Source organism: Patagioenas fasciata, chromosome 10, assembly GCF_037038585.1.
Source record: "Patagioenas fasciata isolate bPatFas1 chromosome 10, bPatFas1.hap1, whole genome shotgun sequence".
Classification (NCBI taxonomy): Eukaryota; Metazoa; Chordata; class Aves; order Columbiformes; family Columbidae; genus Patagioenas; species Patagioenas fasciata.
In genome coordinates, this window is record NC_092529.1 from 1988038 (window position 1) to 2011203 (window position 23166).

At 49.3% G+C, this 23166-nt stretch overlaps 1 protein-coding gene across 4 annotated transcripts in view; it reads left to right on the forward strand.

Annotated features, from left to right (window-relative positions):
- The window catches only part of FLNB (filamin B), an 89525-nt gene extending 66364 nt beyond the window's left edge, over positions 1-23161 (forward strand). For 2 of the 4 annotated variants that reach the window (XM_065845560.2, XM_071812917.1), the window contains 21 exons: positions 417-540; positions 778-934; positions 2653-2842; positions 4683-4930; positions 6890-6964; positions 7697-7799; positions 8595-8735; positions 10080-10208; positions 10640-10813; positions 10970-11128; positions 11486-11689; positions 12111-12263; positions 12663-12785; positions 13346-13612; positions 14029-14166; positions 14258-14373; positions 16018-16150; positions 17203-17379; positions 19452-19670; positions 20595-20798; positions 21453-23161. In XM_065845560.2, coding sequence (XP_065701632.1) covers positions 417-540; positions 778-934; positions 2653-2842; positions 4683-4930; positions 6890-6964; positions 7697-7799; positions 8595-8735; positions 10080-10208; positions 10640-10813; positions 10970-11128; positions 11486-11689; positions 12111-12263; positions 12663-12785; positions 13346-13612; positions 14029-14166; positions 14258-14373; positions 16018-16150; positions 17203-17379; positions 19452-19670; positions 20595-20798; positions 21453-21640 — 3422 coding nt within the window. In that variant the 3' untranslated portion in view covers positions 21641-23161. The remainder of the gene's footprint in view (positions 1-416; positions 541-777; positions 935-2652; positions 2843-4682; positions 4931-6889; positions 6965-7696; positions 7800-8594; positions 8736-10079; positions 10209-10639; positions 10814-10969; positions 11129-11485; positions 11690-12110; positions 12264-12662; positions 12786-13345; positions 13613-14028; positions 14167-14257; positions 14374-16017; positions 16151-17202; positions 17380-19451; positions 19671-20594; positions 20799-21452) is intronic. The other 2 variants (XM_065845562.2, XM_065845561.2) reach the window with 2 other exon arrangements.
- The last annotated feature ends 5 nt before the right edge of the window (positions 23162-23166 follow it).

A 23166-nucleotide genomic window follows, 5' to 3' on the forward strand; every position in this document is an offset into this window, starting at 1 on the left:
CTCAATGCTGTGCGGTGAATCCCAGTAGCAGTTTGTAATCTTGTAAATTATGGTTCAGGCAATTAAAAGCATTACTCATTTTCTTTCTCGAAAGATCTTCAGTGTATTTTGAGCAGTTGCTCTTCACCTGGACTTGAACAGAAAGGCAGATTTTTCTGCAGTGTTTTCATGCTAATTTTTGTTTACAGTGAGAAGATGGGAGCCCAGTGGGTGGCGGATAACAAATTTATCTCAAGTCAGTGGCTTTTGAATACACAATAAGGGAAACTGATCACTGATTCCATTTATTAAAAAAAAATAAAATTAGCTTGTTGCAAACTGAATCAGCAACACATCTTGGAGCTTTGCGCAGCAAATGGCTGATGAAGAGCCGAATTCCAATAGCACAGCTGAGAAAATTGCCTTTTGCTTTTTAGGGATCGTGGAGCCCGTTAACGTCGTGGACAACGGGGACGGCACCCACACGGTGGTGTACACCGCCACGCAGGAGGGACCCTACATGATCTCCGTCAAATACGCTGATGAAGACATCCCTCGCAGGTAAGGCGATGACGATGCGCTTAGATGGACTGAAGATTTAGTTGCGGCGGAGTGCTTTCCCAGCACAAACACTATTCAAGGGCCAGCTGTGGTCCTTTCGACTTGACCAGGGCAGCTCCCCATGTCTTTGGGCTTCAGCGGTGGTTTGAAGCCATTGGGGCGGTGGATCCAACCTCGGCGTGTCCTGCAGTGACTGTAGACCCGACAGGAGGGGCCAATAACGTGTTTCCCTTTAAGTCCCTTCAAGGTGAAGGTCCTTCCTACGTATGACGCCAGCAAAGTGACGGCGAGCGGCCCGGGTCTCAGCTCGTACGGCATCCCCGCCAGCCTGCCCGTGGAGTTCGCTGTGGACGCGAAGGACGCCGGGCAGGGACTTCTGGCTGTGCAGATCACTGTAAGTAACCGCATCGCTAAGCAGGAGCAGAAACACGTTGTACACACGTTGTGTGTGCACAGCTGTACCATGACAGCCCCATGGCCTGGAGATGGGGCTGCTGGCGGGTCCTGAAGCTGTGGCACAGGAGGGTCTTGCACTTTGTGTTTGAGAAGCTCTTGGGGTTGCTTTTGTGAGACTGCTGTCTTAAAGTCATCACCCAGGCTATATTTGGCTGTTGGTTAACCTTGCACTCTGCAAATGCCCCGAATGAGATGAATACTTTTTGCGTAAGATGATGAAAATGCTGGAATTTGAAACGGAGACAGCCTTCTAGCAGTGTAGTTCAGCAAGGCCACAAGATAACATCCACACTGAACATTATGTGATGATAAATCAACAAACAAGCCTCCCTCAAGGTTTGCAGAAGTCATAACCTACTCTGAAAGCTACTACAGGAATGTTTTTATTTGCCTTTGTTATTGTTCTTCCCGAAACTTTCGGTGCCTGGACCCCGTGGCCCCAGTGGAAAGGTCTCTGGTTAGTGGGCCGTGAGGCGCATTCTCAGCTCTGGCACGCCGGGGTCACGGCGTGGCCGGCTGGACCTGCCCTTCTGCATTCTTGCTGTCCCACTGTCCGCTCAGGTGCAGCAGAGCAATTGCCTTTTTTCTGGCGTGCAAGCGTGCTCTTAAAGGATCCAAAATGCTTATCAGAGCCCCCAGCTCGGCTGCGGCTTTGAAGATCGAGTTCCACAAGTCCTGCGTGGTGGGAGCGCGTAGGCGTCCTCCTCGTGGCGTTTGTTTGCATCTGGTTCTGAACTGTTGAATGTCAGACCTTTCACGAGCCTTCCTGAAAGGAGTGGCATCTTCTATGCCCTACTGGAAATCTCAGGTCCTTTGCAGATTGTACGGTACCCCAGGCGGTGTTAAGTCATAAAATACAGAATGGGGTCACCGCACTGTTCTCTGTGAGCAGGCCTGGAAGACTTCGTAGAAACACAGATAGGATCATATAATGTTCCTAAAATGCTTCACACTTAGCGGCTGATGGGTGGCACTGAAAGCTGGAGGTGGCAGTAGCTTTGGAAACATTTTGCACAGTACTGATCTTGGGTTTAGATATGAAAACTTGATGCTGAAGCTCAGATCTGCATCGTTTATGCATCTCTTTAATTGCTGTATTCAGTGTAGAAGTGGTAGCTGAAGGGGCTACATGGACCTGCTCTTCTCTATGGACCTTGCAGCATGTTGAGAGCTGGATGCCTCGTTGGGAGGGTTGATGACAGGCTCGGTGATGCTTCCCCCGACCTCAAACCTCTCGGGCAGCAGCTGCCCAAAGGCACCCAGTGCTTTGTCAGGCCAGAGCTGCACAGTCTGGCTTCCATCTGTGCCTCGGGGACCTGGGAGTTGTTCTTTGTTTCCAACAGTGATGTGACAATGAAGCCTAAAACATCTTACAGTGAATATAAAGTTCGTGAGAATGGCTTACTGCATCTCATAAACATTCTCGTATCAAACAAAGGGTAGTTAATGAAAACCCTGATTGTTTTATGGTGGTCTGATACCTTTTTGTTCACAATAGTTCCTGGTACTAGTCCTTGAGTGAAATATTTAACCCTTGAAAAGCTGCAGTTCTGAGTCTTTTTGAGGCTAATTAAGGTTTTAACAGAATCGCTGCCCTGCAAAAGGAGTTCAAACCTAACTTCCCAGTGCCTCAGTCTTCTGGTTTGCATTCCTCAGGACCAAGAGGGCAAACCCAAGAGAGTGGACATTCACGACAACAAGGACGGCACGTACACAGTCACCTACGTCCCCGACAAAACGGGCCGCTACACCATCGGGGTGAAGTACGGTGGAGATGATATCCCGTCCTCTCCCTACCGCATCCGGGCATCTCCAGCCGGGGATGCCAGCAAGTGTTTGGCCACAGGTGAGCGCTGGCTCCTCTCTCCTGCTGTTGTTTGTACTTCTGAGCATGGTATGGTTGATGTAATGGGTGTAGAAGACATTAAAGACTTGTGTAAACTGGCTACTCTTACAAGAGGGGTTTTCCTACAGATAAAGTAGCATCCTCCTCTGTGGATGAGCAGGAATCTCTTACAGTCTCTAGCAAAAAATCCGCCTGCCTGGCTTGTTATAAATAGGCAGATGCAACCAAAGTCTGATGCTTATTTTGGCCTAGAATGATCCTGCTGAGAGCTGCAGTGGGGTTGATTTAAAAAGAACATATCTGTGCATGTTCACTGTGTCGTGCTTATTGCACTGGGAGCATTGCAAGAAGCTTTTTGTTCTGAGCAAGAGCAGAATGAATTCTGAGGGTGTCGATAGCTGACGGCGCGCTTGAACATTAGCAAAGCCTGCTCAGGCTGGGTGTTATTAGTGGAGGTTTCTGCTGCTTTTCTGTCTGGTGAAGCTTGGCCAGGATCTGAACGGACCCGTGGAAGGAGGGAACCTAAAGATAAGATGTTACTACAAGTCAAAAAAATCATCGCTGCAGCAAGGCACTGATTTTTGAGATGGAGAGGGACTCCAAATTTGTTACCGTAGGAGCGCATTTATAGCTTCAACCTGTGGTTGGACTCGATGATCTTAAGGGTCTCTTCCAACCAAAATGATTCAACGATTCTGTGACCCTTACCCATTCTCAGGGTGGGTGGTCATTGCGCAGCTTTGGGCTGATTGTCACCCTGCCACCCCGAGGCTGCGGTGGGAGCAGAAGGGACAGGAACTCGGTCCAAGAATGCCACTGATTTAAAAATGAATTAATTGAGCAAGGCCAAATTGAACAGGGAGAGTTAATCTGTGGTTGGTGACCTGTGAGAGTGTCTGGGCGTTGTGCAGTCAGAGTGAACCGCACAGCAGCCAGGTGCTTTCAAACCTGCTTAAACAGAACTATATTCCTGGCACAATGGAAAACACAGAGCCACGGGTACCCCCTTTGCTTCCAAGTTTGTTTAAAAGAGCCCTTAATGGCTGAATCCGATACTTTTCTAAGTAACTCAAGTCGCTAACTATTCAAAATAACGATGATGGAGATTACTCTCAGATGCCAGCTTAAATTTCCCCGTTCCAAGAAGTGCGTCTGACTCTGTTGTAAAGCTGAAATACAATCACTGTAGAAGTAGATGCTGGAATTCCATCAAGGTATTAAACCAGCAGGTTCATTGCCGCTTGAGAACAAGCCATTTACCTGGTAAAACGTCCCAGTCAAAAGCAAGGAGTATTAAATATGTACTGCAAATGAGACTTAATAGTTCTCATTTGAACACAACATTCTTTGGGCTGGATCTGATTGCTCCAATTTGGGCATTGTTTCATGATGTTCTGTTCTTGGGATGTGTGGCAGAGCAGTGGAAAATGATTTGTGGGTAATGTAGGAGGGAATGTGGCCATGGTAGCTGCTGTGCCCTTTTGTAGCCACTTACACGGGGGTTTTGTTACAGCAAAATCGCTGGCCGGGGCAAACGATTGTGCCTTTGGCTCTGCACCAAGGAGTATGACAATAAGAGGATGGATTAAGGCATTGCTTTCTTCAAATTTAGCTCTTTTTTCCTGCTCTGTTCTCATCCAGCCTCTCTGCAGAGCAGGAAAGCTGGTGGCCAGCTCTTGCGTGCGGCTGTGCTGACACCACCAATGTCCCTTGTTGTCCATCTCCTCCCAAAACCACATCTGTGTGTCCCTGGAGCTGGTGTTTGGTGCCGTGCTTCCTAGGCGACCTGCCTGGGAAAACCGTCCTCTGAACGCTGTGTGTCGTGCAAATTGCCTCGTAGGTCCTGGAATTGCACCCACGGTGAAGACTGGCGAGGAGGTTGGTTTTGTGGTCGACGCCAAATCAGCAGGGAAGGGAAAAGTGACGTGCACCGTCCTGACGCCAGATGGGACGGAAGCCGAAGCAGATGTTATTGAAAACGAGGACGGGACTTACGATATCTTCTACACGGCCGCCAAACCAGGAACCTACGTGATTTACGTCCGCTTTGGTGGGGTGGACATTCCCAACAGTCCTTTCACCGTCATGGTAAGCCAGCTCTGCTCCAAAAATACCTCCCACTCAGATTCCTGCTTCCATGTTTTATTTAGTGGTAGGTTAACTCTGTGTGTAAATGTTTTTTTAGGCATTTATTAGACTAGCGGGAGCTAATGAATCCTTGTTACTTGCAAAGCTTATTTTGAGCAGGCAAAACAGTTAAGTGAAGAGGGACAGAAGCCATCAGAGGATGACGACTTGGCTTCTCTAAACAAATTCGTTTTTCATTTCCTGACCATGTAGTTCTTTTTCTAAATGAGGTGTAAGGGTCGTTGTAATCGGCTTCTACAGCTAATTACTTCAACTGTTGTCAGCTATGGAGCTCCGACTTGTCCGTTTCTCACTCTTTACAATGTTGACCCATAAATAAGGCATGGTCTGCTGACAGACCCCAGGGAAGCAGGCTGTTAGCTCGCACTTTAAAATGATTTGCAAATGCTAGTTCAGCTGTTACCACCGAATCCTCCTCCTTCTAATTATGTTCCTTCCGACGTGCACCACTGTAGCGTGTTGAGGTTTAAAAAGCAAACAGAGCCCATCCTGCGTGAGGAGCGGAGCAGGCGCCTCTCTGGGCTCACAGAAGCCCTTGACGTGAAGAACAGTTCGCAGTGTTGGCAGAACAGGTCTTGTAAGCTCAGCCAAGGCAGCCCCTGACACATCTCGGTCCAGGAGACCCTATGGCCAAACTTGTGCTGAATCCTGGGGCTGGGCATGCCGGCTCTTCCTGCCTGCCCCCGGGCAGATTTCTATCAGCATCTCCGGAGATTTCCATGAGAAAAATGAGTGCCTTGGTCACAGCTCAAAGCTCAGTGCAGGAAATGCCTCTGGAGGTCAGGGAGCCCGTTCTTGACCGGCCAAAATTCCCAATTCCCAACTGACCGATGCAGAACGTGTTTGACTTGGGTGTCTCCATTGGGGATGGAGAAGAGGGAAATGTCAATATTTCTGCGTTGCGTTGGTTTTCTGCAGTGGAGTCTTTCCACGCAGAGGTTTCCATGCAGAAGGTTTGTTTTGTTGGGGTGGTTTGCAGTGGTGTTCACGGGCAGAGGAGCTGGGGTGGCTGAGCCCCGGGGTGGGTGGCTGGGAGCCCCGGCTGCTCTGGGTGCCTTAAGTGTGGGGAATGGGAATGTGCAAGTCATCCTTGGCATGTCTGGTGGGAAGGGAGGCTGTGCCCAGGGGAAAACACACTTGGTGTCTTGAAAACACTGTCCTAGCGATGAATCAGGAGAACAGCTTTGCAGCGATGGCTGGACGTGGGCTGGGTCTGGGTCGTTCACCCAAGGGCAGGAGCCAGGAGCTGCCGTCCTGCGGTGGTCACACACTGTCCTATCCCCAGCTCACACGGTGCTCAGGGACTTGCACCTTGGGTTTAAACCTCTCACTTCTCCATGCCAATCCCATAAAAAAGCAACTCTGAAATTCAACTCCGCCAGTGTTTAGATGCTGCTTTCCAGCAGTTCTAAGCTAAAGGAGGGAGATTCAGGCTGGACGTGAGGAAGAAATTGTTGCCCCTGAGGGTGGTGGGAGCCTGGCCCAGGTTGGCCAGAGAGGTGGTGGATGAACCATCCCTGGAGACATCCCAGGCCAGGCTGGACGGGGCTCTGAGCACCCTGAGCTGGTGAAGATGTCCCTGTCATGGCAGGGGTGGCACTGGGGGAGCTGGGGAGCTCCCTTCAACCCCAACTGTTCTGTGATTCCCTCCCAAGTTCCCAAGAACGTCGCGTCCTGCCGTTGTCCCATGGCCGTACCACTGGTGACCTGTGCCTGGGGACACGGGCAGTTCCCAGCTCCCTGGGCTGGATCCAGGTCCTCGTGTAGGTGGGAGGGCTGGGGGGGCTGCACGGGGAGGACGGTGTTGAGCGGCTGGAAGGAGACGCGTGTTCTGTGCTGGGGAAGGTGGGAACGTCTCCACTCCAGAATAACACCTAAACCTGCCTTTACCCTGCCCAGGCTGTAGATGCGGATGATGCCGCCGTGCGGTCGCAGGAGCCACTGGGCGCCTCCCCCCCTGGATTCCGCCCTTGGGTACACAATTTTTACATATTTTCAGCTGTTTTTCCCCCCATCTGTGTTCCATTTCAGATGACAGCCTGCTTCTTGGGACTGCTTGAATCGCTCTGGTCATTGTGTTCATTCTCTCTGTTTGATCAATTGTTCTTGAGATCCAGACCTTGGTTTTTTCCTTTGCTGCTTGAAGGCAGTCTCCAAATTAATTCTCATTTAAACATGAAGAGGATCATTACACCTACGGCTTTTACTTCTGCAATGTCTACTGCTGGCAAAAGCAACTCGAGTGCACCGCTTTGTTTTCCCAGTAAAATAGCGCAGTGTCTTGAGTCCAGAGTCGCATTGTGAATCTCGTTTCTTTTGTCCATTTTGTGTTGCAATCACTGTGCCCCATTCAAGAATCACTTTCTCTTCCAGGCCTTAAGCAACTAAATCCTTTCAGACGGAGCCACTTTGGGTCTTGCGTGCGCTACATTGTCTTCCATCCCTTTGTGTTCCATTTTTATCTCTTTTTTTAAACTTTTTTCCAGCATGTCTTCTGTTGGCACCGTGTTTGATTCGCTCTGCTCTGCGGTGTGGTGGTGTTAGGAAGGAGAGCTTGGCCGGCACGGCTCGGGTTGAGCCCAGTCCTTGGCCGGCTGCGATAATCACCCCACACTCCTCGCTGCTTCTGCTCACCATGGAGTTGCTTGGTGCTCCTTTGGGTTTTACCATGGTTTTTGATACGTCCTATCCTTTTGCTTCCTTTAGGTCACAGAAGAAGCTTATGTCCCGGTTGGAGACATGAACGGCATGGGATTCCGGCCCTTTGACATGGTTATCCCTTTTGCCGTGAGGAAAGGAGAAATAACAGGTACCTGGAGTACGCGTGGCCTCTCGGGGAGGTTTTGCTTTTTGTTAGTGTGTTTATCCATTTGAAGCGAAGAGCCTGGGTGGTCTGGACCACAGCGTGTGTGGGAGGGTTGTATCCTGCCAGCAACTTAGCTGTTTAATTTCACATCAAGTGGCACCCGCTGAGGATGAGCAGGATACGCCCCGCCGATGCTTGGAGTTAAACGAGGCAATTCTTGGTCCTCCTCGGCGCTAAGCTGGGAGCTGCTGCGCTGCAGGAACCGTTGGTTCTTCCCCCCTACAGCAGCTACGTGCATCCTTGATAAGCTCCATTATTTTGAGCAGATGCTGCAAAACAGTTTAATCCCCCAGTAACACCGTGGTGGCACCGAGCTCCTGCACACACGCGTCCCCTCCTGCCCCCGGCTCAGCAATCCCACCCCAGCCCTGCTGAAGGCTCAGTTGACTTTTCCTTTTGCAAAGAGCCGCAGGAGAGGGTGCATCCTGCAGGGAGGTAGATGGGTGCCTTTCCTGGGCCTTGCTGTGGGAATCGCGGTGGCTGCAGCAAACAGCTCTGCCTGGAGAGTCTGTAAGGGCGCGGGACTGTTTGCCAGATGTCTGCCACCCCCTTGCATTCGTGTAGCTTAAGCAGAAAACACGTCTGGTTAGTGTTCCCATTCGTCTCCTATTTGTGCCTGTGGGTAAGGAATTTAACAATTTAAAAGGCTTGTTTGAAAGGGCTAGACCATTCTTTGTGGGTGGGAGAGGGGAAGCGGGCGGCTTCTCCTTCTGTAACTCCCACGGCGCCTTGTTGTAGGTGAAGTACACATGCCCTCTGGGAAGACGGATACGCCTGATATTGTGGATAACAAAGACGGCACGGTAACAGTGAGATACGCTCCTACTGAGGTCGGGCTGCATGAAATGCACATAAAATACATGGGGAAGCACATCCCAGGTGAGTCGGACAAAGCAGGCGACGCAAACCCGAGCACGGTGTCCTGCTGCTGCATCTGCTCCCCGTTCAGGTTCCTATAGCTCGGTTCTATACGCTGCAGTAAGAACTGCCTGGGATGTTTTGCTGCTCAGCAGCGGTTCATCTGCATGCGGTCGGGGAGAAACTAAAGCAAAAGGAGTGAGTGCCAGCACATGTGAGCTTCCATTGTGGTTTAATAGTACCAGCCAGGCTTAAAATGGATTTTGGTTTTGGAAACCAGCTTTTGTGGCATTTTACGATGAAGAAGAAACATACAATTTTCAAACTACCATTTTGTTTCAGGTTGACATTTACTGCCATGGTGCTCAACAAAACTAGTGGTTACAGTATATGTTTGTCCTTAAAACTGCATTGGCATAAAGTCTTCGATCTGTGGGGAGGACTAAGTGGCTAAAACGCTATAGTTACTCTTTCCATCTTGTTGCAATAAAATAAAACACATGCACACTACGCTGTAATCTTTCTTTCCTCCTGGCTGCTTCTTAACAAACAGAAACTGTGGCCTTTAATCCTTTTCCTTCTCTTCCTCTCCTCTGCACTGGGGCAAAAAAAACCCCACTACTTCAGTATCTTCAGCACTTTGTTTGCATCCAGCGCTTCTAGTGCCGAACTGTTGGATCTATCGGTTCAGCAAGACCGTTCCCCTGCACCTGGGCAGAAGGATGATGTGCTTTAATATTTCCTTTTTGAAGGCTATCGTGAAGCAAACTTGCTACTGTCTCAGCTGGGAGATCTGGCTTTGGGCTTAATTGCTCTCTGTGCCTTTTTTTGAAACCCTTATTGGCCGTTGGTGACTGTACTTTTTGTTCCTGTGCACCAGTTTAGCTAATCTGAGCCTGGCAAATATGGTTTTGGATACCCTTCAAGTTTGCTGCTTCGTGTTGATCGAGTCAGACAATGTGCTGTGCTATTTCCTAATTCTGAGCTACCAAAATTCGGGCTCCGTGCCTGCACCGAAAGCCTGCTTCTGAGTCATGTTCTGGTTTAGCGTGCTAAATATAAACTTGTAATGAATAAGACCCTTTACAACGCCATCGAAGCTTATCTCTGGTCATTTGAGTAACGCTTTGTCATGACTGAATATGGAACAAATTGCAGAGAAGTGTCTTTTGAAGATTAAAGGGGAGACTTAGTAGTTTTTTTAAGTGCATTAAAAGTTCTTCAGATATCAAGTAGTGAGAATGGCATTGGGGAAGGCATAGGAATAAGATCTCATTGGGCTGGAGCAGCTTGATGTCTGTTTTGTTCTTGCAATCCAGGCCACTTATCCCTAAAAGTGCCTTTTATTTTTGTCTTCCTGTTCAGAGAGCCCTCTGCAGTTCTATGTGAATTACCCCAACAGCGGCAGCGTGTCTGCTTACGGGCCCGGCCTCATTTATGGGGTTGCCAACAAACCAGCAACTTTCACCATTGTCACGGAAGACGCGGGAGAGGGTAAGTCTGCTCTTTAAACCCAGCCTAACCCTGAACTAGGATCTTGTGAGTGTAATGCGCATTGGCATTAGTTTGCATTCGTCTATCCAACTATGAATCTCTGGTGTGATAACTTGCAGTAAAAATGGTTTTATTACCTTTTCCTGAGAGCGGTAGATGTGTAGTACGGGGTGCAAATGGTTTGTTTAATTAAAAATAAACTGAAGGCAGCTTAGATCTGGTGGGTGATGACTGGATGTGGAATCACTGTTAGGTAAATCTAACAGACTGAAGAGAGTTCCAGTCTTAGTGGATTGGGCTGAGCTCTTTTTGCTGCCGTCCTTTGAGAAAATGGCATGTAAGCTGCATTTTCAGTACCAAGTACTGGATCTTCCTCTTTGGACTTGGTGTGCACCAAGATTTCCACAAGTGCTGTTCTCCTTGTTTCTTAGGTGGGCTGGACTTGGCTATCGAAGGACCTTCGAAAGCAGAGATCAGCTGCATCGATAACAAAGATGGGACGTGCACGGTCACGTACCTGCCTACTCTGCCCGGGAACTACAGCATCCTGGTGAAGTACAACGACAAGCACATTCCGGGCAGCCCCTTCACGGCCAAGATCACAGGTATGAAGTTCAAGACTTCTGGAAGCACTTCATAATGAAAATTAACCTCTGATGGCACGGGGGACCTGGTTTGTGGCAGGAACATGAAGTGCTTAGACTCTTTCTGCACTTAACCCTGTAATATTTCCTGACTCGTTTCTCTTTATATATATATAGATGATAACAGAAGACGGTCCCAGGTTAAGCTTGGTTCAGCTGCTGACTTTTTGTTGGACATCAACGAGACCGATCTCAGCCTCCTTACCGCCAGCATTAAAGCCCCATCGGGCCGTGATGAGCCCTGTCTCCTGAAGAGGCTGCCCAATAACCACATTGGTAAGCTCTGATAGCCTTGATCCCAAAGAGAAGCTTTTTCTCCAGTCTACTTTGCTGTATAAACTGCCTGACTTCTCTGCCCCATCCCAGAGAAGCGTCATCAAACCGAGTGGTTCGTATTGTTTGATGCTGTTGGCCAAAAACAGAGGAGTAGGAATGATCTCTTGTGTTTTCGTGTGACGTGCCAGGTTGTGATTGAAGTGCTTTTTGTCACCATACATGAATGGCTTTGTGGCCTGAGAGCAACGGTTCAACGTGCTCCTTCTGTATTTCATTTCTCAGTGTGGTTAAGACTTTTTAATCAAGTGTAGCACGCATGAAAAGTGAATAAGTTTGCCACGATTCCCTGCTTTGTAGGCATCTCATTCATTCCACGGGAAGTAGGAGAACATCTGGTTAGCATCAAGAAAAATGGGAGCCACGTACCAAACAGCCCTGTGACAATCATGGTGGTCCAGTCGGAGATAGGAGATGCCAGACGAGCCAGAGTTTTTGGACGTGGCTTGGTAGAAGGACGAACCTTCGAAATGTGTGACTTCATTGTGGACACCAGAGATGCAGGTTAGCTCCGTTGCAAAGGGGCGGTGAGAGGCTGTGGGATCTGTATCCTCTCTAAATGAAAGCGTCGTCTTCCTTTGCGTGTGGCTACCAGGCCGTAAGCTGCAAAGCAGCGGGTACAAATAGTGTGTTAAATATGCACGGTCATTATCGCCAGTTATTAACCACAGACATTGCTGTTAACTTCTCAACATTCATGAAGGAAAAAGGGATATGGTCAGAGCGATTTAGGAGCCGAATGCCTGCTGTACCTTAAATATGTGACTGATTAGGATTATGAAAATGTTATTAAGGCATCGTGCTACTCCCATGTGCCCATTCTGATACAAACCTACCAACTCGCTACTGCTATGAGTTTGGACTATTTTATGTCATATTTCTAATAGCACTCTGGAAATCTGAGGCTAATTTAGCTGTGTTGTAGGTTATGGTGGCATCTCACTGGCAGTTGAAGGACCCAGCAAGGTTGATATCCAGACTGAGGACCTAGAAGACGGAACTTGCAAAGTGTCCTATTTTCCAACCGTACCTGGTGTGTACATTGTCTCCACTAAATTTGCAGACGAACATATTCCAGGTAAGCAGGAATGTTTGGCAACTTTCTGGGTAGTACAGCAAGTCTTACTCATCTGGCCACTGCACTTAAACCTTTGGGCTGTGTGTGATCTGGCTCATACCGTGAGTCCCAAAGATTCAAAGAGGTCCTACCTACCTACCTCAAGTTGCACCAGGGGAGGTTGAGGTTGGATCTGGGGAACAATTTCTTCTCCAAAGGGCTGTGGGGCATTGGACCAGGCTGCCCAGGGCAGTGCTGGAGTCACCATCCCTGGAGGGTTGGACAGACGGAGATGAGGTTCTCAGGGACATGGGGCAGTGCTGGGGTTGGGGTAACAGTTGGGCTCGATGATCTTGGGGGTCTCTTCCAACCAAAGTGCACAGTGAGCAGAGGAGGAATAACTCGCTGTATTCCCTACAGGCAGCCCATTCACTGTGAAGATAAGTGGTGAAGGAAGGGTTAAGGAGAGCATCACACGAACAAGACGGGCTCCCTCTGTTGCAACCGTAGGCAGTATATGTGATCTGAACCTAAAAATTCCAGGTAAGGAACGTACTTATCCCTGTAACCATAAGTTGCACTTGTGTGTTGTGGGTGTGCCTGAAGCACTGGAAATAGGAGCTTCAGTGTTAAGACTTCCTCATATTAAGAGAGTTTAGGGAAGAGGCACTGGTAGTGTGGTCTCTTTGAACAGTTAAAAATTAAACAAAACCGTGATCAACACATGGAGAAATAAATACCAGGATCTGTTCTGTGTGCTGCAGGCTGGAGAACAGGTGGCACAGCTCACCCTGTCTCTGGGGTTTTGAGAGCATCACTTTGGCTGTTAAGTGTTTGTCCTGCTGTCTGACAAACGTGAAGCGTGTTAGGCCAGTCTTAGTGGGCTGCGCTTATCCAGTCGCTTCATTTGCCTCCGTAGCACCTGCTGAGCTGTACCTGGCCAGGTTTGCTGCTGGGCAGCACGTTCCCAGCCTGGCGCCTATGAGCCTCTCCTGTCTCTTGTACTGTGTAAGCACTTGAGCTCAGGTCCTGCTTCCAAAAACAAAATACCAAGCCCCTTTGTACTTCCTAATATGCATTTTTTTTAATTCTCTTCTCGTTAGAAATCGATTGTGGCGATATGACAGCCCAGGTGACTAGTCCCTCCGGAAGAAACTTCGATGCGGAGATCGTAGAGGCCGACAAGAACACCTATTGCGTGCGCTTTGTGCCACAAGAAATGGGGGTGCACACTGTGGATGTCAAATACAGAGGGCAGCCGGTGCCGGGCAGCCCCTTCCAGTTCACCGTGGGGCCGCTGGGCGAGGGAGGAGCCCACAAAGTGAGAGCTGGAGGCCCAGGGCTGGAGCGCGGGGAGACGGGCGTCCCAGGTGAGTCCTCTGCTCTCGCGAGGCTCTGGTGCCCGCTGGGCACAGCTCCCCAGCGCAGTGCTCTCATTTCTGTTGGCTTCTCCTCTTACGAGCTGGAGCAGAGGTTGGTGGAACACCGTAGGGTCACCCCAAGCTGGGGGACAGTCGGGGGAGATACATGGAGAATTAATATTGAGGCATCGTGCGGATGGGGAAGTCTGGAAATGCACGTTTTGGAAAACGAATACTCTCGTGGAATGAGCTGGAGGTTGTAGGGTGTGCTGTGCAGGGCTGATCGCTCACTCAAGGCTGATGGAAGGGGCGAGGAACAATTCCTCATACCCATAAGTATGGGATACTGCATGGTCTGTTAGGAAGAAGCTGAAACCCAGCGACAGCAAACTTACACTTGTGTGCGCTTTCCTGTGCTTCAACAGCCGAGTTCAGTATATGGACACGGGAAGCTGGAGCCGGAGGCCTGTCCATTGCTGTAGAAGGCCCAAGTAAAGCAGAAATTGCCTTTGAGGACCATAAGGATGGATCTTGTGGTGTATCATACATAGTTCAAGAGCCAGGTACGTCCCAACACTGAATTGTACTGAAATAACACTGAATGCGACTTTCAAAGATACTAAGGACGCTCACTGCTTCTTTTTTCCCCCCCAGGCAACTATGAAGTGTCCATAAAGTTCAATGATGAGCACATTCCTGAAAGCCCCTACCTGGTTCCCGTCATCGCCCCCTCCGACGATGCTCGCAGGCTCACTGTCACTAGCCTTCAGGTGAGACATAAGGAAACATCTCCACAGCTTGCCACGCAGACTGATTTCGTCCTTGTTCTCTGAGACCAAAGTGGTTGTCTCATCTTAGTGATGAGATTAGCCTTGCCCTGGTTGGTTCTTGTTCTCAAGCTCAGCTTGCAGCCAGAGAGAGGTTTTTGGCAGCTGGCCCCTTGGTAACTTGGCCAGGAGAGCTGGTCCAGCTCTGGGTAACCAGACCTTGAAGGCAGAAGGCTCACCCGAGTGTATTGCAGGTGGTAACGCCTGGGAATTAAGAATAAGGAGGCGGCTCTGGAAATAATGCTGAGGAGCTGAAACTTGACGTGGGCGGATGGAGGGGGCCCTGCCGTGAGGTCAGAGCGCAGATTTGCTCCGGCTCATGCCACAAAACCACAAAGCCACGCCTCGGATTGTTCATAAATGGCAGCAAGTCTGAGTGAATCCCAGCTTTGTAGTTGGTCTGGGCTCATCTGTTAACCTCACCATATTATTTTGTGTGTGTGCGGTTACGTGTATTAAAGTACAAGTAACATTAAAGGCCTGACTTAAACCTCCAAAGCCAGAAACTTGGACATGAGACTGAGAATCTCTAATTATACTGTACCTCAGTCCTCATCGAGTGGTGATAAGCAATTAGTAGTTCAGTTGAGGCTTTATTTCTGGAGGTGTCCCAGCCGTGGTCCCCAGGAGTTTGCCTGGGCTGCAGGGCTCCTCCACCTTGGCTGTGTAAATGAACCGCGACAGCCTGATCTGATAGCATCTCTTCTAACCAGGAGTTACAAGGGCGTAAATGAGTCGCTGTGGTATTGATGTTTCTCTTGTGTTTCATTTAAAGACTCTTTGACAGGAATACTTGCTTCGATTAAGTTCTGGAGAGGCAGATAAAGCTGAGTATTCGGTAACGGAGCGCAGTGTGCAGCATCAGCCTCCGCTAAACCCGCATCAGGGTCTCGCTTTATACGTTGTACCTCAGTTCTACTCAGTTGCATTTATTTCCCTCTTCAGGATTTAATTGAAAATGAAATCAGGTAAGGTATGTTCAGCGTAGGGCCGGTGCCACGTGGCTGCCGAGCTGCCTCGCCTTCTCCCGATGGCCCGGCAGCGCGGCAGCATCTGGGTTTGTGTTTTAAATGATTTCCTCGTGCTAAGACGTCTTGTGGTGACGTTCTAAATGTAGCCTCTTGTGGCAAATGTAGACAGGCGCATTGCTCTTTCACACAACTGCGTTATCGGGGGCTTTTCCCCTGGATGAATCTGGAATGAATGAATGAATGAACCAGACTGGAAATGGGGCTGTAGCTTAAACATGCTTTAAATCACGTGTCTGAATACTGGGGGGCTGACCTCAGTGATAACAGGTCGCTGATCTTGTAAACCTGCCTCTGCCTGATTTGGCAATCACCTGGATTCCAAAACTGTCTATTGCCATGGGAAAAATCAGCCTGGCCAATGTGGCGACTCCTAAATCGCCCGCTCCCTCGGAGGGAGAGAGCATCTCGTTTGAAATTAAGGCAAGTTGCGACTTTAGACCTTTTGTTGAAATCTTTTTAAAAAACAAAAAGCCGAAGTGGTTATTTCCCTGCCACAAACCTTGTGCTGTCTGAAATGAGGAGTTTAAATTTGATGATCTGACTGTTGCGTTCTCAGGAGTCTGGATTAAAAGTTAATCAGCCGGCATCCTTTGCTATAAGGCTGAACGGGGCAAAGGGCAAGATCGATGCTAAAGTGCACAGCCCCTCCGGAGCGGTAGAAGAATGCCACGTGTCCGAGCTGGAGCCAGGTGAGCATGGCTTGACCTCGGTCACAGCAAACCGAGGGAACTCCACAATGCGCTCGCTGCCCCATAGCAAGGGGGTTTAGTCCCTTTGGCTTGCGACCAGTGTATCCGAGGGACATCACCTTGCTTGGAGAGCAGTGACTTCTTGGCATCAAGAGTTATTGGGTTGGGTTTACATCCACGCTTTTCCTCGGTAGCCCGTGAAATAACTGAGCCCTATGTAGGATACAGAGATTTCAGTCTTGGCTTGCCCATGGAGGTACAGTGACGTTAGTCAAAAATGAAATATGACGTGGTTGTTGAATTTAAATGGGGAAGTTGTTTATTTTTCAAAGCTATGCTACCATCTTTGAGTAATGGTTTATTTTTAACTCTCACTCACTCCTTCATACCAAATGTCAAAGAAGCTGAATATAAGCAAACACTACAGAAAGCTCAGCACCTGTTTCGGCAACGAGCTTTTCTGTTTCACTCGAGTCTAAAGGAGTTCTGATCTGTACTATGGGCAGACAGCAGCTGTTGAAGATCAGTCCCTCCTCTGGGTTAAGGTGCCATCAGAAATGCTAAATATCAGCAAATTGCTGGCATACTTTATTAAGTCAAGGCGCAGTGTCTGTGGTGTGGAGCAGCGTGCTCGGCCCGCTGGTGAGATCGGGCTTGTTCCTACCAGCTGCTTTTCTTCTCTGCGCTGCCCCCTCGGCTGCCGACAGGCTGGGCTGGGACTGAGTTCTCACGTTGGGTGCGTGTGAGGAAAACCACCCTAAAACCCACCCTGCAGACTAAATGACAATTGAGATCAGGTCCGGTAGGCGAGGTGAAAACGCAACCCGTGACACATCCTGTGATAAATAAGGTGTTTTCCTATGAATTTAGCAGCTTGTGTAGGGGGACTACGGTGGGTCCGTGGATTCCCTGACGCTGAGTTTGCTTAAGCTGGGACCAAAATGAGTTGAAACGTTACAGAAGCCTTGCTAGGGCTGCCAACCAGCCCCGCGTTGGGTTGAATTGCTGTTTTATCGTTCTGATACACCAGCTAAGCCGCTTCTTTCTTGCAGACAAATACGCCGTGCGGTTCATCCCCCACGAGAACGGGGTCCACTCGATCGACGTGAAGTTCAACGGCAGCCATGTGGTGGGCAGCCCCTTCCGCGTGCGCGTCGGCGAGCCCGGCCAGGCCGGCAACCCCGCGCTGGTCACGGCCTACGGCTCCGGCCTGGAGAGCGGCACCACGGGTAACCCTGCTCGAGCTCCCGCGCCGCCCTGCGCGCCTTGGCTCTGGGTGTATTTTTACACGACTTCCCACGCTAAGGCAGCTGAACTAACCCCCCATTCTCTGCCAACTAATTTTTGCTTTCTCGCACGCTCCTCAAGTCTTACAACCATCAATTAGTGAGTCTGCAGGCTGTGCTGAGCCCCGGCGCACTGAAAGCCTCTGTAGAGCAGGACTGGAGCGGGTTTGTAGCGTGGGGCGGTGGTGCTGGGGCTCTGCCGGTAGCTCAGCTCCACGCCGGTGGTCCTGGGAGCTCCGGAGATGCTCCGGCTCCCTCCCACGGGTGAACATGAAGTCTCTAACACCCGGAGGCTTTTGTGAATGGAGGCAGTTGGTTGTGTGGTTGAAGGAGTCGTAACTTGCATCCCCCTGTTAATTAAATGGGTGCAAGGGTGTGCACCCAGTTCCCTTTTCTTCGGTGCTTGCACCTCTAAGGAATTCCAGGTTGAACGTAAGGAATTCCAGGTTGAACGTAAGGAATTCCAGGTTGAACGTAAAATGCCGTGTAAACCGGAGGGAGTGGGGGGTGGTTCGGTTCCTAGTGTGCTGAACGTGCCTCCGATGCAGCGGGAACGCCGATGCTTCTTGGAAATGTGACACCTGGTTATCTGCTGTGGTTGCCCCATCTGATAGTTCTCAACTCCAGAATGTAGGGTTTGCGGTTTTTTGGTTTTTTTTTTCATTTATATGATTTATGGCCTTTGTAAGAAAATATGAAAACATTCCAGGATATGCACTTGGAGTTATTTAATTGTGTGCTTTCTCGGGCCACACACACAGGGGAATAGCAGAGTAAAACCGATTGTTTTTCTGTTTTTTGGTACACAAAGCAATAGCTATTTGCCTTTATTCTATCTACTGCTGTCTTGTGTGGGTTCCATTTTATACCTGTACTTTTTTTCCCCTTCCTTGGAAAAAAAATACTGCAGTTACTCATTCAAAGCTTCTGCTGTTCTAGAGAAACCAAGCAGTTGGTTTTGGAAGCATGTGGCTACACTATATAAAATAAGGATATTACAGCCTGTGCTGCTTTAATAGGTGGAAACAAAAGCACTCGTTGATACTCGCCACTGATGCGTAAGGGACAGGGGGGTTTTTCTCTGTCTATAAAGGCGCTTGGGGTTGTTTTTAGTCTAAACAGACTGTTGAAGTTCAGCGTGGTGATGCTGGGTGCGCTGTGCAGCGCGTCTGCCGGCGAGGTTCGCTGGCACGGTGCTGGGAGGGGGTGCAATCCCTGCCCAGATGGGTCCTTCAGCATTGCCACACTCAGCCTCTTGTGTGGAGAGGCTGGGAACTTCTCCCTGGTTTAGCACCCACCGCGCTCGCACGGCTCAGTCGCGGCTGTAGGAAACTTTCCCATAACCGTCCTGGTTTTGATTGAGCTCAAGCACTTTATTCTTCCTCAGAAGTATCTGATACAACAGCCCAAAGATCATAAATATTTGAAGCCAGAGTTTGACAGTAAATTATTTGCTTCATTTTTTTTTCCCCTTGTGTTGCTGGCATGGTGTCATTGGCTTAGCACTAGCAGCAGTAATTCGGCTATGTTAACCAGATGCTGCAATTAAACAAGCTTTTGTTTCCATTGCCGAGCAGTTCAAACACCCATCTCTTCCAAGAGATCTCCTGCCCCTCGTTCCTTCTGCTTTTTTGTGGGCTCTTTGCTGCTGATTTACACCCTGGCAGTGAGAGGCTGGAGCGGAGGCTGCGCTGGCGCGGGCTGTGACATCCAGCAGGAAAGCTCTTGTTCTAAGGGTTTTCTCCCTAAGCCAGTTTTTTGATGCTGAATTATTCCCACTTTGGTCTCGAAGGGTTCTCATGACCCGCACAGCGATGTGAGCGGAGGAGGGAGCCGGGGTGTCGGTGGGGACATTGCGGGGTGCAGAGCCCCTGGTCCGTGTAAGGATGCTGGGGGGTTGTGCATTGTCCCTCCCTGTGTCCAGCCTTGTCTTGCACCGAATTACCTGTTCCTGTTTAATATCTGAGGCTGCTTGTGTGAGGAAGAGTGTGTCTTACTGTGCTACATCTTTCTAGGATTGCAGTCGGAGTTTTTCATTAACACGACCAAGGCTGGTCCAGGTACCCTCTCTGTTACAATTGAAGGGCCATCAAAGGTGAAAATGGACTGCCAGGAAACTCCAGAAGGTTACAAAGTCATGTACACACCCATGGCTCCAGGCAACTATTTAATTGGAGTTAAATATGGTGGACCTAACCACATAGTGGGCAGCCCCTTCAAGGCAAAGGTTACAGGTAAAAAGCTAACCGGTATTTACTGTGTGCCTGAAGTAGTTTGTGTCATTCAGCAAATATGTCCTGCTGAGATAATGCAGCGTGCAGGTTTAGATACCCAAAAACATGAGAAGCCAAACGTTTCTCCCCATCACCTTCAAAGCCCAGATGAGGGATCTCGGGAGAGGCCACAGGAGCGTTAGTGACGGAGCTTGGCTCAGCGCAGGGCTGCGAAACAGCTTCACGGGGAATGTTATTAAGAAACCCTGACCTAGCACTAGGGTTGTTGCCTCGGCCGTGGGCAAGTATGACTTATTGTCCCACTTTTCCCCTCGCAAAGCCTTCAGGCAGCATAATCGATGCCCCTCTTGGACTCATTTGGGTGCAGCTGCCACCTAAGCAAAGGTCAGTGATGTCTGGGAGGCTTTTAGGTGCAGGGCAGGCTGGTTTAGGAAGCTCTCTCTCTCTCCGGCGCTGTGTTTAAGCACAGGCTGGGGTTCATCTCTCCTGCTGCCCTGAGCTAGTGACCCTCTCCTGGTACCCGGGTGTTCTTGGGGGCGGACGGCAGGGCCTGCACTCCCGGGGCTGGGACGCTCTGCTTTCGGAACGGGTTATTGCAAAACTGCACCTGCTTTTCTGCCAACTTGAGTCGTTTGGGGCATTTGGTGGTTGGAGCACAATTAACTCTTCTTTAAGCAGCCAGCTTTGCTTAATGAATCCTGAAGTTCCTGTGGTCCTCCAAACCACTCAAGGGCTCTGGGATGGGATTGCCACCAGCGTTGCTGGAAGGTGTCGGCTTAAAAACTGAAGCGGGGAATTGCTCCTCTCCGAAAACGCGTTTTGGATGCAGAATGCATGCTAGTCATTGGGAGGGGTTCAAAACCGCCTTGTAAATACCTTTGAGACGGGGTGACTCTGAATGTCAGGCGTCTTTTCCGTTTCCAGGACAGCGACTGGTGAGCCCAGGCAGCGCCAACGAAACCTCTTCCATCCTGGTAGAGTCGGTGACGAGGTCGTCGACTGAAACTTGCTACAGCGCCATCCCCAAATCCACCTCGGATGCCAGCAAAGTGGTTTCCCGGGGAGCAGGACTCTCAAAGGCTTTTGTGGGTCAGAAAAGCTCCTTCTCCGTGGACTGCAGCAAAGCAGGTATGGGTGCGGGAACCAGCTGGGCGCCAGGGTGGTTTACCCAGAGTTCTTTTTGCACTAAACCAATCTGCAAAGTTGAATTTCAGAGCTTGAGCTTCTGGTTTTAAAGAAAATCCCTAAATGCTACATGGTGTTCACCAAATTGATCCTGTAAGGGTGCCAGTTCCTCTGCCAAGTGGTTTTATTACATCTGAGCCAGGTGCAGCTGGAAGAAGCCGCGGGGTTATGGCAGGAGAACAAACAGGTTGCTGAGCTGAAGCCGCCCTCGTGGTGTTGTGGCATCAACTCCCGGGGTTCCAGTGAGCCCGGGGTGCCGGTCGGCATCGCTGGAGCTCTGCGGTGGGCGGATGACAGGCCAGCAGTGTTCGTTAGTCTGCTATTAACTTCTAACGAAGTCCCTGCAAGGCAATGCGTGCTCGCTTGCAGCAGCAGCGTTGGTCTCCTGTGCTCCGGCCTGCCGGGGCTGGCGAATGCACCAATAAACCCTTTGCCTCTGTGAGGTTGAAGGTGAAGGTGTGTTTTGTTTTGTTTTCAGACTAGCACTCCATGGATTCAAATAACAAAATCCTTGTGATACGGAGTTAATATATTACAATACAGCTCTGCTCGTTGATTTACACTTAGCGATGCTAACAGTCTGCTATTTCGCTGTAGGTTCCAATATGTTGTTAGTTGGCGTCCACGGACCCACAATACCGTGCGAAGAGGTGTCCATCAAGCACTTGGGCAGCCACCAGTACAACGTCACGTATGTGGTCAAGGAAAGGGGTGACTACGTGCTGGCGGTGAAATGGGGGGACGAGCACATCCCCGGGAGCCCCTTCCACGTCACCGTCCCTTAAACCCGCCCAGCGTCAGAGTCCACGTTCGCGTTTGCGGTTGACGTTGGGTTGTTCTGGGTGCAGTCCTGTCGCAAAATGCAGTTTCTAGATACACACGGCTCACATTTCAATACAGTCAGAAATAAACTCTGTAACGTTGTTTTTTACAAGCATTTCACTTCTATCCTACTTACCAACCTAATGTCGATCTATTTAACGTCCTCCTCAGATTGTACCTTTGCAGTACTCTCCGGGTCACTGTTAACGTTTGGAGAATCATGTGGATAACTAGACACTAATTTCCCGCGCGGATGTTAAAGACTTTAGATGTTAATTGAAAACTGGAATTTGTCTTTGTAATTGGGTATCTTAACTACTGATTTTATTTGACTGGAGACTTTACGTTTTAGTTATGGAATATGACTTGGGCTGTCCCCAGTTCAAATTCTTTTCTGTAAAGAAATGAGGTAAAACTGGTACTATAATAGGTGCCTTTGTATACTTGATCAATTTTAACACTTAACATTATGAAAAGCTACTAAAAGTGGCTTTACCACTCAAATTTGAAATGTTTTTGAAAGTGCTTTGCTAATGGTTTACATTTAGGAAACGTTTCTCTTTTATAGCAAACCCAAAGCAGACTGAAAACGACTTCCTGGAAGCTTTCAGCCTTTCTGTGTTAACGCTTTGTAAGTCTAGACAGGTAGCTTTGTGGCCATGGTGCTCGCAGTGCGGTTTTTAATTAGCTTGGGATTCCGGTGACGTTTCTGTAACTTTGCAGGTAACTCTGTGATTGATTTTTATGAACAACCCCAGGTTTGGCTGGTTCAATAAAGCCCCTAAACTTGGCGAGCCAGGTGTCGCTCCCACCTGCGTGACCCAAAATTCAAGCAGGTGAGATGGTGCAAAACCAACCTGGGGATGGGGCCTCCCGTCCGTGGTTGGGTTTAGGGCGGGTGTGCAAATCTACCAACAAGAGCAATATAAACCAACAAACCCACGTTTGGTGCGAGTTGGTGCATTATCTCAGTCCACGGATGCGCCTGGAGTGCGCTCCTGTCTCCCGAAATCCTCTTTGTGCTGCAAAAGGCGTTTCTGTTGAGGGTCAGACTTCCATCACACCTTGTCTGTGTGTCCTGGGTTACTCCGTGCTCCTTCGCCAGTGTGGATCTGAATTGCCTCAGCTGCGGGGGCTTTACTAAACTCTCCAATGAGCTTTAACTCTGCGATTAGGAGAAGGTAGGATTTGTTGGAAACCTGTTGAAATGTCACTGTCCCTAGGGAGAAGTTGACGCTTACAGTCGGTAGTTCCGTGTGGCTGCATCACCCTCCAGCACCCTCACTGGGGAAATAGAGGAAGGTTGGGATTTATTTTTTACTGTGCTTTTTTTTTTCGTGCCTTAATGTGAAATGCTCACTACATTGTAAACTAGGAAGTAAAAACGAAATAAACTGGAAATAAAATGCAGGATTGTAAAATTGTATCTTATAACTTATTAAATAGAAATGTTTGCTTCATTAAAATGTGCATGTTAAAAACAACACCG